Here is a 14,768-nt window from a genome sequence, read left to right on the forward strand (position 1 = left end):
AGTCAGAGAAAAATTAGAAACTACTTGAATATAAATGTAAAATAAAAAGACTGTCCTTATAGAGCTAACAAAATATATATGGTATATGTATTTATAGTGTATATGTATATATACGCTATAAATATTCAGGTTCCCATACTGGGAAAACGGCCATTAAGAAACCTGACCATTTATGCCCTGTGTGTGTGTGTGCATGTGTGACAGAGGATCTTGTAAATCTTTTTCTTAGAGTCAGATCAGGTGTAACAGATGTCTCTGAATTAATTAGACAGAAGCCCCAAAACAAGCCTTTCAACTCTTGCCGACCTTTGCACCCATTAATGAGGGGCTCTGACTGAAGAAGGTCCATATTATTTATGTAAGGTTACTGTGTAAGAGAGGACCACATGGCCCTATCAAAAACACACAGTGGGTTTAAACCTATAAGCCTGTTAGTAATCTAAGAGTTCATGTTTCCTGCAATAATGAGACTAGCAAGTCTATCCACAATTGTATATAGTATTATTTAGTGATTTAGTATTTGGTATGTTCATGTTATAAGCATGCTATAAAATGTATAGCATATAATAGATAATCACACGTATCTGAGCTCAAACATACAGTGCGTTTACTTGTAAAAAAAAAAACTTATTTTATTTAATTCAATTTTCATTACAAGTTACACTGTGAGTAGAAAAAATGCATAATGTTGTGGCAAAATTTTTATTTTAGAATAAAAATTTCTTGATAATTTACTCACCCCTATGTCATCCAAGATGTTCATTTTTGAGGATTTTTCTCCATATAGTGAACTCCAATAAGGATCAACAGGTTGAAGGTCCAAATTGTACAGTCGAGGCCAAAAGTTTTGAGAATTACATAAATATTGGAAATTGGAAAAGTTGCTGCTTAAAGGATAACTGTTGCCAAAATGCAACCTGGGCTGTTTTTTTTTTTTTTTTACTGTAAACGAGACAAACTTATATCTAAAAGCATAATTACGACAAACGAGCCGTTTTTGAGATTGACCGTGATTTAGTTTTGTGGTCAGTGGCCGGTGAATGGGAGTACTAGGGGCATACATTTGAGCGCATCAAAATCGATATTTTTACAACAGTAAGAAGGCTCGACACACCATGACACTTTGCTCGAAGTATCACCTGGGTCTCTACACATGAACTCGAGCATTGAGAACATTGTTCGTGTACACACAGTTTACTAAAAAGAAAGATTTTGAACAACTCACTTTCACTGTTTGAGTTTCCGCTCGCGGCCGTCTTGCCAGTCATCACAGAGCTAGGGGAAGATAAGCATTTTTGGTTAAAAAGTATATAAATTTTACATTTTTTTAGAAAATGGCCGACAAATAGGACAAATATTGAAACTCGTTGGTCATTTTTGAACGCGATGCTATTGGTCTCATAGGATTCAATGATCTATGCTAAACTATGCTAAAAGTGATATCGCCAGAACAGGAGAACAGCTGAATGGATTTCAAAACGGTAAAACTCAACTTATTAACTCAGCAGGAGTTGGAGAATGAGCCTATTTCCAAAAAGAGTGGAGTGTTCCTTTAAACATTTTCATTATCTATTTAACATACATATAACATTTACATTTATTCATACATTTTTCATTAGAAGTTATATTATCAGTTTTATATTCAATACAATTTTATAAGTTGTCTGTTAAAAAGATCAGTTTTTAATAAAAACGTTTTCATAAATTAGATTATAAGTTTATCTATCTATCTATCTATCTATCTATCTATCTATCTATCTATCTATCTATCTATCTATCTATCTATCTATCTATCTATCTATCTATCTATCTATCTATCTTCAAACATGATCAAGATTCTAAAACTTTCGGTTCATGCCCAGGTTTAATAATAAAAAAAATCCAGTATTTTGATACAGTCCCATACATTAAACCCTACCTGAGATGAAACCTACACTACAGCTCAGGGCCACACTAAACCTCAGAGCTCTGAACTATGGATAAATCCACATACATGTACAACAAAGAAATAGCAACAATCTCACATACACTGACATACAAATACTCAGCATGCCCATGGAAGAGAGAAGAGGGGGATGGGGAAGAGCCTCTTTTCCCTTTCTCTACCTCCATGTCTTCCATCTGACTATGAGTGAATGAGTGGTCAGGCTTTCAGAGCTGCTCAAGTGAACACAATAATCTAAAGAGAGAAAAAAGGACACAGAGGGTGGGAGGGGGGCAAGATGCCCACTGGAGGCAACACGGCCCCTGCGTGTCTTACAACACCCACCTGCTTCTGTCTCTGGTGACATAATGACAGCAGAGAGAGAGAGAGGGAGAGGGAGAGAGAGAGAATGAGAGTAGCTGGGGGATACTGGATGAACGGAGGAGAGAAGGGGAGGAGGTAGGAGGGGAGGGAGGATGGAAAGGGGAGGGGGTTTGTGTAAGTGTGTGGAAGAGAGAGAACCAGAGAGAGACAGAAAGAGAAGCGACAGACGGCAGGGGCGGCAGCCGGAGGAAGAGTCACAGCGAAAGGATCAGTAAGGCAACCGTCTGGGAGCGACAGATCCACAGACACAGAAAAAAAAGAGAGGAAGACGAAGTCAGAGGTAGGCTGCTCCTTCAAATTACCTTCATTTGCTTTATTATACCAGAGCTAAACACAAAGCCAGGCCCAGGATGCACTGCACAAGATCATGTGTGCGATTGTATGTGTGTGTTTTGGTGATTATCTCATCTAGAGGGGCTTTTTTCTCTCTCGGAGCCAATCAGTGGCATATGTGCAAATCAGCACTGCACTGCAGATGGAGAAGAGAGAGATTCAGAGGAAGAGAAAGACTGTAATGGAGAGAGAGAGAGCGAGAGGAGAGTAAGGATGCATTAGGCATCTGAGCAGAGAGAAACAGAAAGTACTGATGCTTTCACAACAGTGCTGAGGAAAACGTGCCGACCCGTTTCTATTATTGATAGTAGGAGTCCAGCAATTTGTTCATTTTTTGTTTGAGGTTCATGTATTCCTCCAACAATGTGAGTGAAGAATTAGGTCACTGCGAGTTGAATTCTAATGGTCTGGATCTGTTTAGATGTGGGTGCAGGGTTAGAGAAACACTGTTTGTGCCAAAACACTGCGTGTTTGAGTTCGCTTCATGACAACAGGCAGTTGAACTATTAATTAATTTGATTCTAACATGAGTGTAGCCTCCAGGCAACATATATTCCTCTAAGATCAATGCAATTTGTGAAGATAGTCCAGGAAAACATTCAAACAGATGTCTGTGAATGTCTTGCTGACTTTCTAATCTCTAACAAAAGGCGATTTTGTGAGATCGCTGACCTTTCACCTCCAGGGTCAGCTTATTATTCATAAATCCCATTTGGCACTTGTATAAAGTCTTTCTCAGTATGTCATCAACATGCACCACTTTTATCCTCAGAGGCGTTAATAAAGACTCACTTGTTGGCATAATATTGTTTTAGATGCCTAGAACTTTGTTCTAGCCTTAGACTTAAAAGGTTATGTACAAAACGTAATGAATACTTGCTAAATGCTAAAAATACATACAATTACGAGTTCCCACTTTATATTTGGTGGCCTTAAAAACAATGTACTTGCATCAAAAAATAAGCACAATGTACTTATTGTGTTCATATTGTGCAAAACACTTCGGCTGCGATTAAAGTGGGATATATGTAATTACAGAAAAACATGTACATACACAGTAAGTGCATTGTATCAAATGATTAATTTAATTTAAAGTGCATAGTAGTTAAGCCCACCTAATATAAAGTGGGACCAACTAGGTTGTTTTCCCTTTAGTAACTAGTATTTTATTTAAAAAATGCAGAATCAAAATCTTTTTTAGATAGAGGATTGATGTGTCATTCGTTAGTTATTTGTGACCCTGGTCCACAAAACCAGTCTTGATTTATATACACCATATGAAAGCTGAATAAATAAGTTTTCCATTGATGTTTGGATTGGACAATATTTGGCCGAGATACAACTATTTGAAAATCTGAAATCTGAGGGTGCAAAAAATCAAAATATTGAGAAAATTGCCTATAAGGTTGTCCAAATGAAGTTCTTAGCAATGCAAATTACTAATCAAAAATTAAGTTTTGATATATTTACGGTAGGAAATTTACTAAATATATTCATGGAACATGATCTTTACTTAACATCCTAATGATTTTTGGCATAAAAGAAAAATCTATAATTTTGACCAATACAGTGCATTGCTGGCTATACAAATAAACCTGTGCTTTTTATGACTAGTTTTGTGGTCCAGGGTCACATTTGAAGTTTTTTGACACAAGATGATAACATAACTAATACCAAATCTTACTACATAACAATAATAAATACAGATGTGGATAGACTTGCTGGTAAGTTTTTTAAACCTTATCATTTTTATTTTATCTTAAAGTGTCTATTGTGAAGCTTTATTTCAGGCCTCACATGCACTTCCCAGTTTTATCACTAGTACTGGATTAAAATTCATCTTGGGGGATATAAAAACACATCTAACAATCCTGCACATGCTTTTATCTCTATCTGTAAAAACCTATCCATTTCTTAGATAACCTGATTGAAATCTCTCCACCATTATAACAGTAACTTGTTAAGGAGCCATATCCCATAACAAGCAGCTCTCCACCTGCTTTCAGCTGTGTAAGCAAACAATTCACTATAATTACTTGTAATAACCTTCCCATCAGTCACAGGCATCATCAGCTATCTTACAGACCCTAGGAAATCAAATTTAGAGTTTTATAGCTTTTAGTTTGTGTCTGTGACATATACATTTAAATGAATTAATATGGCAGACACTTTTTGCCAAAGCGACTTACAACTACAAGCGATTTATCAAAAGATGGCAATAAACACGAGAAGTGTCCAGTATACAAGTTTTTAGTCATCGTTCAAAACAAATGACAAAAGGGAAGAATACTTAGGGAAAAAGAGTATAGAAAAAGTGAAAAGTCAATCAAATGCTCTGTAGAATATAAATCTCCAATACAAAAAGTTTGGGGTCAATAAGATTTCTTTCTCTTTTTTTTTAAGAACTGAATGCATTTATTCAGCAAGGATGCATTAAATTGACCCAAAGGGACAGTAAAGACATTTATTGTTACGAAAGATTTATATTAAAAATAAATGTGCTTCTTTTACACTTTCTGTTCATCAAAGAATAAACCATGTATCATGGTTTTCACAAAAACATTAAGCATCACAAATGTTTTCAACACTAATTTTTGAGCACCAAATCAGCACCAAACTTTCAAATGGTGATTATCCCCTTCAACTCTCCTGTTTTAGTAAGAAAGGGCAACACAAAAAAAGTAAAGCTGTACTTGTCAAGCAATTAACTCAAATGCAAAGACCCGCCTCCCTTTGTTACATCGTTACGCAGTGAAAAAAACATTGCAGAGCAAGGAGGAAACTAACAATGCGCCAACAGACAAAACAAATCAGGTTACTTTTGGTATGAATTTTAAGAAATTTAAACAAAAAACAGTTTTGTGGCTCTTTAATGTGTCGTGACAGATCGCTGTAACACCTCAGTTTAAGCGGCACATGAACCAAATATCTTTTGCTCTTTATCGCACAAAAAAAAAAAAACATGAATGAACATTAGAAAGTATCTTGTCGATGTCAGTACATACTATTTAAGTTCAAGTTCATGGATGTTAATTTACTCTTCTGTCGGGTTTGTTGTTTCAAATAGCGAATTTGGAGTTATGATTGGTGAGATCGCCTGTCAATCAAACTCCCAGCAAAGGATGAATTGTCTTCCAATGTTGAAAAAAACAAAATGTCCCACCCTGAACTCAAACCATTGGTTAAGCAAGAAGCTGAAATGTCAAACTGCTGCTCAAACAATGCTCAATTGTTAGATAGTGCAACAGAGCCAGTGTTTCCCCTTTCAGAATAATTAACCTAAAATAGGAACTGGATAAAGTACTTTCACAAAAATTACACAATTTTAATTTAAAGTTATCTCAATATAAGAAGAATCGAAAGTGTATAATGAAAGGCGTATTGAAACTGGACCTTTTAAGATGTTAAATCATATTTAAATGGATGAATCCTGTGCAGGTGGACTTTTATAGAAACATAAGCTTCCATACTGGTTACATATTTCACTCTGGTTCCCTTCAGAGTCTCAGTCTGTAAATATCCACCAGACAGCAGGGAGACAGCACCATTCACCTAACGATGTTAAATGTGTTTTATACACCCTTAAACTTTTTAACAACCAGATTGGATTTGATGTCCTGACAGCACATTTCTGTAAGAATTAGTAAGGCCAAACAGATGCACTATCTGCTGAAGACTGTCTGACCTAAACAGACCTTCAAAGCCAATAAGGTTGCAGGGAGGTCTTTGTCAGTGCATGTGTGTGTGGCTTTCTTAGATCCAAGCCAAAAAATGAAAAGGGCTCTAAGCTGTTCTGGACAGAAATAGCACACATGACGACGTGTTCATGCTTTTATGTTTGCTTTCATATAGTCATATTTGTCTTTTTAGGTTTATGAACAAGCTTTGCAACATTAACATTACACTGGCTTTCTACATAAGATATTATTCTTGATAAAATACAGCATACACTGTGTAACATACATATATAAATAATGTATATATACACTACCAGTCAAAAGTTTTTGAACAGTAAGTTTTTAAAGTCTCTTCTGCTCACAAAGCCTGCATTTATTTGATTAAAATACAGCAAAAGTAGTAATATTGTGAAATATTTCTTATTGTTTAAAATAACTTTCTTTCTTGCTTTCTATTTGAATATATTTTAAAATGTAATTTATACCTGTGATCAAAGCAATTTTTTCAGCATCATTTCTCCAGTCTTCAGTGTCACATGATCCTTCAGAAATCATTCTAATAGTTCAAGAAAAACTTTTTATTATTATTTTTATCAATATTTAAAACAGTTAATTTTTTTCAGAATTCTTTGATAAATAGAAAGTTCAGAAGTTCAGAATTTATCTGAAATAAAAAAAAAATTGTGACATTATACACTATACTACTCAAAAGCTTGGAGTCAGTATATGTATTATACTTTATGGCCCGGTTTCACAGACAGGGCTTAGACTAAACCAGGATTAGGCCATAGTTCAATTAGGACATTTAAGTAATCTTTATAAACATGCTTAGAAAAAAAACATTTCTGGTGTGCATCTTGAGACAAAACAATGGCACTGATGTATTTTAAGATCAATCAGTGCAATTTTATTTCAGTTGAAACAGCTCAGACTTACATTTTAGTCTAGGACTAGGCTTAAGCCTTGTCTGTGAAACCGGGGGTTAATGTACATGTATATAAAAATTATAAAAATTAATACTTTTCGGTAGCAAGGATGCTTTAAATACATCAAAACTGACGATAAAGACATTTATAATATTACAAAAGATTTCTATTTCAGATAAATGCTGTTCTTCTGAACTTTCTATCTATCAAAGAAACCAAACATTTTTTCAAAATAATAATATTATGAAAACGCTGTTTTCAACATAATAATAATAATAATAGAATGATTTCTAAAGAATCATATGATTGGAGTAAAGATAACAAAAATCATAGGAATAATTTTCATTTTAAAATATATTCAAATAGAAAATAAAATAGTAAAAATATTACAATATTATACTGTTTTTGCTGTACTTTGGATCAAATAAATGCAGGCTTGGTGAGCAGAAGAGACTTCTTTAAAAAACATTAAAATCTTACTGTTTAAAAACTTACTCGTAATGTATTCCATCAAAAGTTGGGGTAATTAAAAAAGAATAATACTTTTATTCAAAAATGACATTTAATTGGTGAAAAGTTACTTTAAAGACATTTAGAATTTCTGTTTTAAATAAATGATGTTATTCTGCAATTTCTTTCATCAAAGAATCCTGAAAAATATATGTAACACACACACACACACACACACACACACACACACACACACACACACACACACACACACACACACACACACACACACACACACACACACACACACACACACACACACACACACACACACACACACCTCTTTAAAAACAGACCTCATATGCCCCAGTGTATTGCTTCCACTAAGCTCTTTTGCCAATTACATCATTACCAGAACAGCATAAAGTGGGAATGACATCATCCTTTAAAGCAAAAATAATTGTGGATTCCTGTCTGTGATAGCCATGATAGGATTATTAGTTTATCTCTCACATTCACGCTCCTGATATCTCAGAGAACTGAATGCAGCTTTATGGGTTTATAGGCATCTGCAGCTATCTATCATCACCTTTTTTTCTTTTTACAGTGAATAAATCTGTAAAGGCTTGTTAGCATAAAATTGGACGCAGGTGTATTTAGATTTATTTATTTTTTTCCCAATAGGCACAGCCGGAAATGCATTATATTGTCACTACATGGAACAGTCACAGATGTTTGTCTAATTATTTTCACACATTAGATGCCTGCAGTATTAGTGGTTTGGTTTGATTTTAGCTTCCTAAATAAGCATGAACTTGTTCATAAGAGCAACTTTAATCTGCTTTATCTGTCTTCTTTGCTCAGTCTTGACATGTGAGTAAGTAAATTTTATTTATGTAGCGCATTTAAACAGCGAAGCTGATCAAGTCCTAGTCTCAGCCTCAGACGTCACGGCCACGGAACGTTGGCTAAACGTCTGATGCATATGGTACGCTTAACTGGAAACACTTCAGGAATGTCGAAGTCGTCATCTGATTAGTTGAATTTGACCGGATTTCTGGAAGACGCGAGTGTCACGTTTATTTTCGGTCCGCCGGGAAACAAAGCGCAGACTGATTTACTCGCCGTTTTGCTAAAATGTGCTTATGCAGACGCCGTTGTTGTTATACACATTTGCGACGTTCGCGAACAAATTACTGACTTACTGCTTGTTCTCCCTCTTCTTCGTTATCTTTCAATGCTGGTTATTTCAATGACTGACTTGTTGCACGCCAGTCTGTTGTTGTGGGGCATTTCCACGCACAGAAACGTGACGCTGAACGAAACGAACTGTGATTGGTTGTTTGACATGCCGATCAAACGGTCTTATGGGCGGGACTTGGCCAATGAAAGCTGCCATGAGTTCCAGATCTTCAGCCGTCAGTCTGAGACTAATCAAGTCCATGTCCATCTACATCAGTTGTATTCAGCTCATTTCTAACTGGTTCAACAGATAAAACTCACCCCATGTTACAACACTCCTTTATTGAGTGTCACGTAGAAGAAACTGCAGCAAACTCTCTATTTTTTGTCTCTCGCCTCATTTCTATATGGTTCAGTGCTTGTGGAAATGCTATTTCTGTTTCACTAGGTACTCTAAAAGTATGGCATCTGTGAATTGCTTTGGGAGTATATGTGTGTGAGAGAGAGTGTAAAAGAGGAAGTTGGGGCAGCACTCTGAGCTTTGTGTTCCTGCTGTGGCCTCTTGGCACCCACAGAACAGCATCACTCATCTCTTCCAGTCATTCTCTACCCTCTATTCTAGCACTTTATCATGGCTGTATATTCGTTAATCATATCAAGGCAATGCACACTCAGTAAGATGATATGAAATGTAAGTCACATGCTTAAAAGTGAGAGGATATTGATGTACCGATCTCCTGCAGGCATTTAAACTGATTACTAGAGCCTTGAGGAAACCAGCAAGAGAAATATATGGTAGATGAACAATACATTGAAAAGATCTTGTACATTAAAGAGCTGGTCATATGGTTTTTAAAGTGTCCTAATATTGTGTTGGAGTCCCCTACAACAGGTTCAAATGCACCTGAGGTCAGAAAACATTGTAATTTGCTCAGAATATACATTTAATATAAGAATCATTTTTTTAAATGATTTCAAAATGATTCATTCAAAGCAGTTCGGAGCTTGTGATCAGTAAAACCCTCCCTTCCATAAGCCTACTCTGCTCTGATTGGTCAGCTGGCCAAGTCTGTTGTGATTGTTTTTTCCGTATACAATTCAGCTAAAGTTAAGCTACTAAACTGTGAACACTTAAAAAACAATTAAGATGGATACATTAGCTGAGTGTTAACATGACTAACTGATAAAATGATAGTTTGTAAACCAAAATATGTCTACATTTTCATTAAACTAAGTAATTAAAACAACAACATTCTACATTTGTTGACACATTCTTAGAAAATTGTGGGTTCACAGCGAATTATCAGAACTATTTTAGTACAGTAATATCACGGTTTACCTGGAAACCTAAGGCTGCACTTGGTATACATCACATATTAGCACAAAAAACTTAATATTTTAAGCACTCAATTGAAAATGTAAACATAACGTATTAACTAAACTTACAGGTTGTGGTTTGGAGACGCTAGTTGGTCCAAATCAAGAAGGTACGGACTTTTTTTTTTTATGAACAAGCGTTTAGCGTCGAACTCGCCAAGCTTAGAGAAGCAGCCATCGTAAAAAGACTAACACAAACAACAAAAGGTTTACTATGGTGTGGGTGGGGTTTATACTAAAGTGTTACCTAGTGATGTATATGGGTAACAGGAAAAAGATTCTAAAATATTATGACTTATTAAAGCAGTACACGACTCTTTCTTTTGATCTTTATTTATCATGCAATTTTTTGATTAACAACTTTGCAGACTGTTTTCATTGAAGGATAGCTACGTTACAAACGGCAAAAAATATATTTTTTGAAAACCCATATGACTCGCTCTTTAAAGGAACCGTATGTAGGATTGTGGCCAAAACTGGTACTGCAATCACTTTTAAAATACTGTAGAACGGTGTATCCCCTCCCGCTCCCCCCCTGACTCGAGGTTGCCAGCTAAGCTGCAGGAGTAGGCTGCTACAAGGAGCTTCCAATGGCAAGTGACGAGTCCTACACAGTAATTTGTTTTTCTTCTATTAATTATGTTTATGCTTCACAAGAGATGTTTTGCGAAGTAATTATGTATCGCAAAAATTTACATATGGCGATTAGCCAAATATTTTGCAAAGATGTACTGTAATACCACATTTCAGTCGGAACATAGATTGTTTTCATACCCTGCTAGTGGTGCGATATAAAGCTTTTTATGAACGCATTTAGCATGGGCGACAGTGGAAAAAACCACTGTGTACGGAAGCAAAGTTAGCCAAATATAGATGAATCTTACCTGACCAGGAGAAAATTAGCAACGCTGGCGTCCATCTTCAAATTCTTATCCGTTTTCAGCCGTCTCCATCTTTCAAAGGCATCTCCTATACCAACCCTTGTTTTATTTCGGACTTTGTCACAACGTATTTCTGATTCATAACGAGGTCTTTTAGGTTTCGTAACGTTATACATGTTTTGTCCGACACGTTCGTATAGCTGCAGCTGTAACAGAGATGGCAACCCAGATCACAAAACTCTACTGACTTCGTGATTGGTAGATAGCTGGAGGGTGGAGCCTCAGACCAAAACACAAAACGACAACAATAACATCAGTTAAGGGCTGCAACTCTCACTTGACAATATCCTGGCCGGACCACTGTTGTCAGTGATATAAGTATTTGAAATTAACATGATTTTTTATATGTCTAGTGACATGTCAGGGCCATTTTATGATTAACTGACATAAATGTCTTACATACGGTTCCTTTAAACAAATACTAACTGGTAATTTTAACAGGGTTATTATAAAAAAACTAGGGAGCCACTAGTGTATTGGTCCTGTGGCCTGTGTGAGTTCATTTCTGTGACTTGTTTTTGTGTGTCTGAACCATAGTTTGATTAGTTTCTTTGGTACAGACTGTTTCAAAGCAGATTCATACTAATAAATGTGAAAATAACAGTGGTTAATGTTGTAAATTCAATTCAGCTATACACACCCTGCTGAAAAACAAACAAACAACTAAAACCAGCCTAGGATGGTTGGCTGGTCTCAGCTGGAAGTAGCTGGTCTCTCAGCCTGGTCAAGCTGGTCAGGCTGGTTTTACTTGGCCAGGCTGGAAAATTGGCCAAAACCCCTCTAAAACCAGCCTGCTGACCAGCTATGACCAGCTAAAACCAAGCTGGTTGACCAGCTAAAACCAGCCAACCAGCCTAGGCTAATTTTATTTTCACCAGGGTTAAAAACGGTGTCATTATTCAGCTCAAGTGAGTTCAAGGTCAATTCAACTCAGTTCAGTCCCAGTTGCAAATTCGTCTTGTCTTGACAAATAGAAGAGCTTAATATGTTTGTTCAGAGGTTGTGATTGTTAACCTTTCAACAACCTTTTGACATAATTTAAGAAATAAACCACAACAATTTAAGTAGTATAAATAATGATGTTTTTCTAGTTATAGAATGTTTTTACTAATTTATTAGGCCTAAAACAAACATATGTTATGAAATGATATCTTCAATTGCACCATCATTTGAACAATAATTCAGTAAATGCAGTTCAAATACCATGCGGTTCATTCAAGTTACAGAAGGCTACTAACTAGGGGTGGGTCGTTTTTTTCCAGGCACGTCCACGCCACATCGAGATAAAACTCAAGTCAACTTTTTAGAATGCCGAATGCGGCCCGCCCCCACATTTGGACCGGCCCTCTGAACAATCCCAGAAACGTATTTTGAAAATGTAATTTTAAATATATGCTTTACTTATATCATGTTGGTATTTGATAATAAAGGTTGGCTTTCAAACTAAAATTTCCCTTAGTTATTAACATAGCCTAATTATTTGTTAAATTCACCAACAGAATGGTACATTCAACATAATGTGTCTTCGCGATCGAACAGGTGATGCGCAAGCCAGCTAGAAAATTCAGAGCGATGACAAAATGACTCAATAGCATTTGAGGTGAAACTAGCGCTGCTTGTGGGAAAGGTGCAAAAGCAAGACTTCACTCATTTCCCAGTTATCCAAAGTTTTTCAGCTGAGAAACCAGTGGTCCCATTCCCAGTTGAAAAGTCTGTGGAAGTGCTGAAAATGCTGAAGGCGGAATTTGACTTGTGATTCAATAAACAGTGGACCAACACCAGGAGATGACATTGCACCCCAAATCATCACAGACTGTGGAAACTTAACACTGGACTTCAAGCAACTTGAGCTATAAGCTTCTCCACCCTTCCAACAGACTCCAGGACCGGACCTTAGTTTCCCAATGAAATACAAAACTTGCTCTCATCTGAAAAGAGGACTTTGGACCACTGGGCAACAGTCCATTTCTTCTTCTCCTTAGCCCAGGTATGATGCCTCTGACGTTGTCTGTGATTCAGGAGTGGCTTAACAAGAGGAATACAACAACTGTAGCCAAATTCCTTGACACGTCTGTGTGTGGTGGCTCTTGATGCCTTGACCCCAGCCTCAGTCCATTCCTTGTGAAGTTCACCCAAATTCTTGAATCGATTTTGCTTAACAAGCCTCTCAAGGCTGCGGTTCTCTCAGTTGGTTGTGCATCTTTTTTTATCTACACTTTTTCCTTCCACTCAACTTTCTGTTAACATGCTGGATACAGCACTCTGTGAACAGCCAGCTTCTTTGGCAATGAATGTTTGTGGCTTACCCTCCTTAAGAAGGGTGTCAATGCTTGTCTTCAGGACAGCTGTCAGATCAGCTCTTCACCATGATTGTGTAGCCTAGTGATCCAAACTTGAGAGACCATTTTGAAGGCTCAGGAAACCTTTGCAGGTGTTTTGAGTTGATTAGCTGATTGGAATGTCACCATATTCTAATTTGCTGAGATAGCGAATTGGTGGTGTTTTGTTAAATGTGAGCCAAATCATCACAATTAAAAGAACCAAACACTTAAACTACTTCAGTCTGTGTGCATTAAATTTATTTAATTCACACGTTTCACAATTTGAGTTGAATTACTGAAATAAATGAACTTTTCCATGAAATTCTAATTTATTGAGATGCACCTGTATGTCTTTTGAAAAGAAATTATCATTTGTCTGTGTGGTGCATAAAAAATAATAAACTATTCTAGCATTAAAAGGTATAATAAATACAGGTAAAATCATAATAAAATAATAATAATACTAGTAGTCAGTCCTGGCCATGGAATTTTCTTTTATAAACCGACCCGGCCCCCCATTAAAGAAAAGAAAATTATGTGGCCCGCTCAGAAAAAAGTTTGGGGACCCCTGTTTTAAAAGACAATTTTTTAAATTTTTGTAAGACCTACGCTGAAGTTGATCAATGTCTTCTCTCTTGCTGTATCAAAATCTCCCCTAGCTTTCCTCAGAGATGATCCCATAATGTGCTTAAAGTCAAGTCCATGATTACATGATATAAAAAAAAAAAAAAAAAGTATCCTAAATTGTGGATAATTAAGCTACATATCATATGCCAAAGTAAATTTATGGAGTGTTAAAGATTAAAAAAAAAAAAAAAAAAGAACCATACAGAACCGAAAACCGTGACCTAAAAACATGATATGAACCGAACCGTGGGTTTTGTGAACCATGCCACCCCTACTACTAACCGATTCACTGACTCAGTAAAAAGAACCGGTTCACAAGAGTCATTTGTTCGCGAATCGGACATCACGGCTAGCGTTGTGTTCGCTATGCATGTAAACACGCGGACGCTGAAAATATAATAAACTAGCGCAGTTTTGTCAGATGATAGTCTGATTAGAATACGTTATTTTCGCAAATGTTTATTTTTTATATCGACGTTTATACAGTAGACCCAAAACATTGACAGGACTTCGGGTTACTGTAATAATAATTAGCATATCTCCCTTTCAGGTCAACCCCTTCCTGATCAATGAAAGAAGCCATGCCAGTCCTCTCTGCAGGAGCAGGTGCGCACATGTACACATCC

The 14,768-nt window shown here is 36.4% G+C and overlaps 1 protein-coding gene across 2 annotated transcripts in view; it reads left to right on the plus strand.

Annotated features, from left to right (window-relative positions):
* The first annotated feature begins 2,461 nt into the window (after window positions 1–2,461).
* Window positions 2,462–14,768, plus strand: part of mpp3a (MAGUK p55 scaffold protein 3a) — a 36,113-nt gene continuing 23,806 nt past the window's right edge. For both annotated transcript variants that reach the window (XM_073833346.1, XM_073833353.1), the window contains exons 1-2: window positions 2,462–2,588; window positions 14,693–14,748. In XM_073833346.1, the coding sequence (XP_073689447.1) occupies window positions 14,712–14,748 (37 nt within the window). In that variant the 5' untranslated portion in view covers window positions 2,462–2,588; window positions 14,693–14,711. The remainder of the gene's footprint in view (window positions 2,589–14,692; window positions 14,749–14,768) is intronic.

This window comes from Garra rufa, chromosome 1 (genome assembly GCF_049309525.1).
Source record: "Garra rufa chromosome 1, GarRuf1.0, whole genome shotgun sequence".
NCBI classification, from domain to species: Eukaryota; Metazoa; Chordata; class Actinopteri; order Cypriniformes; family Cyprinidae; genus Garra; species Garra rufa.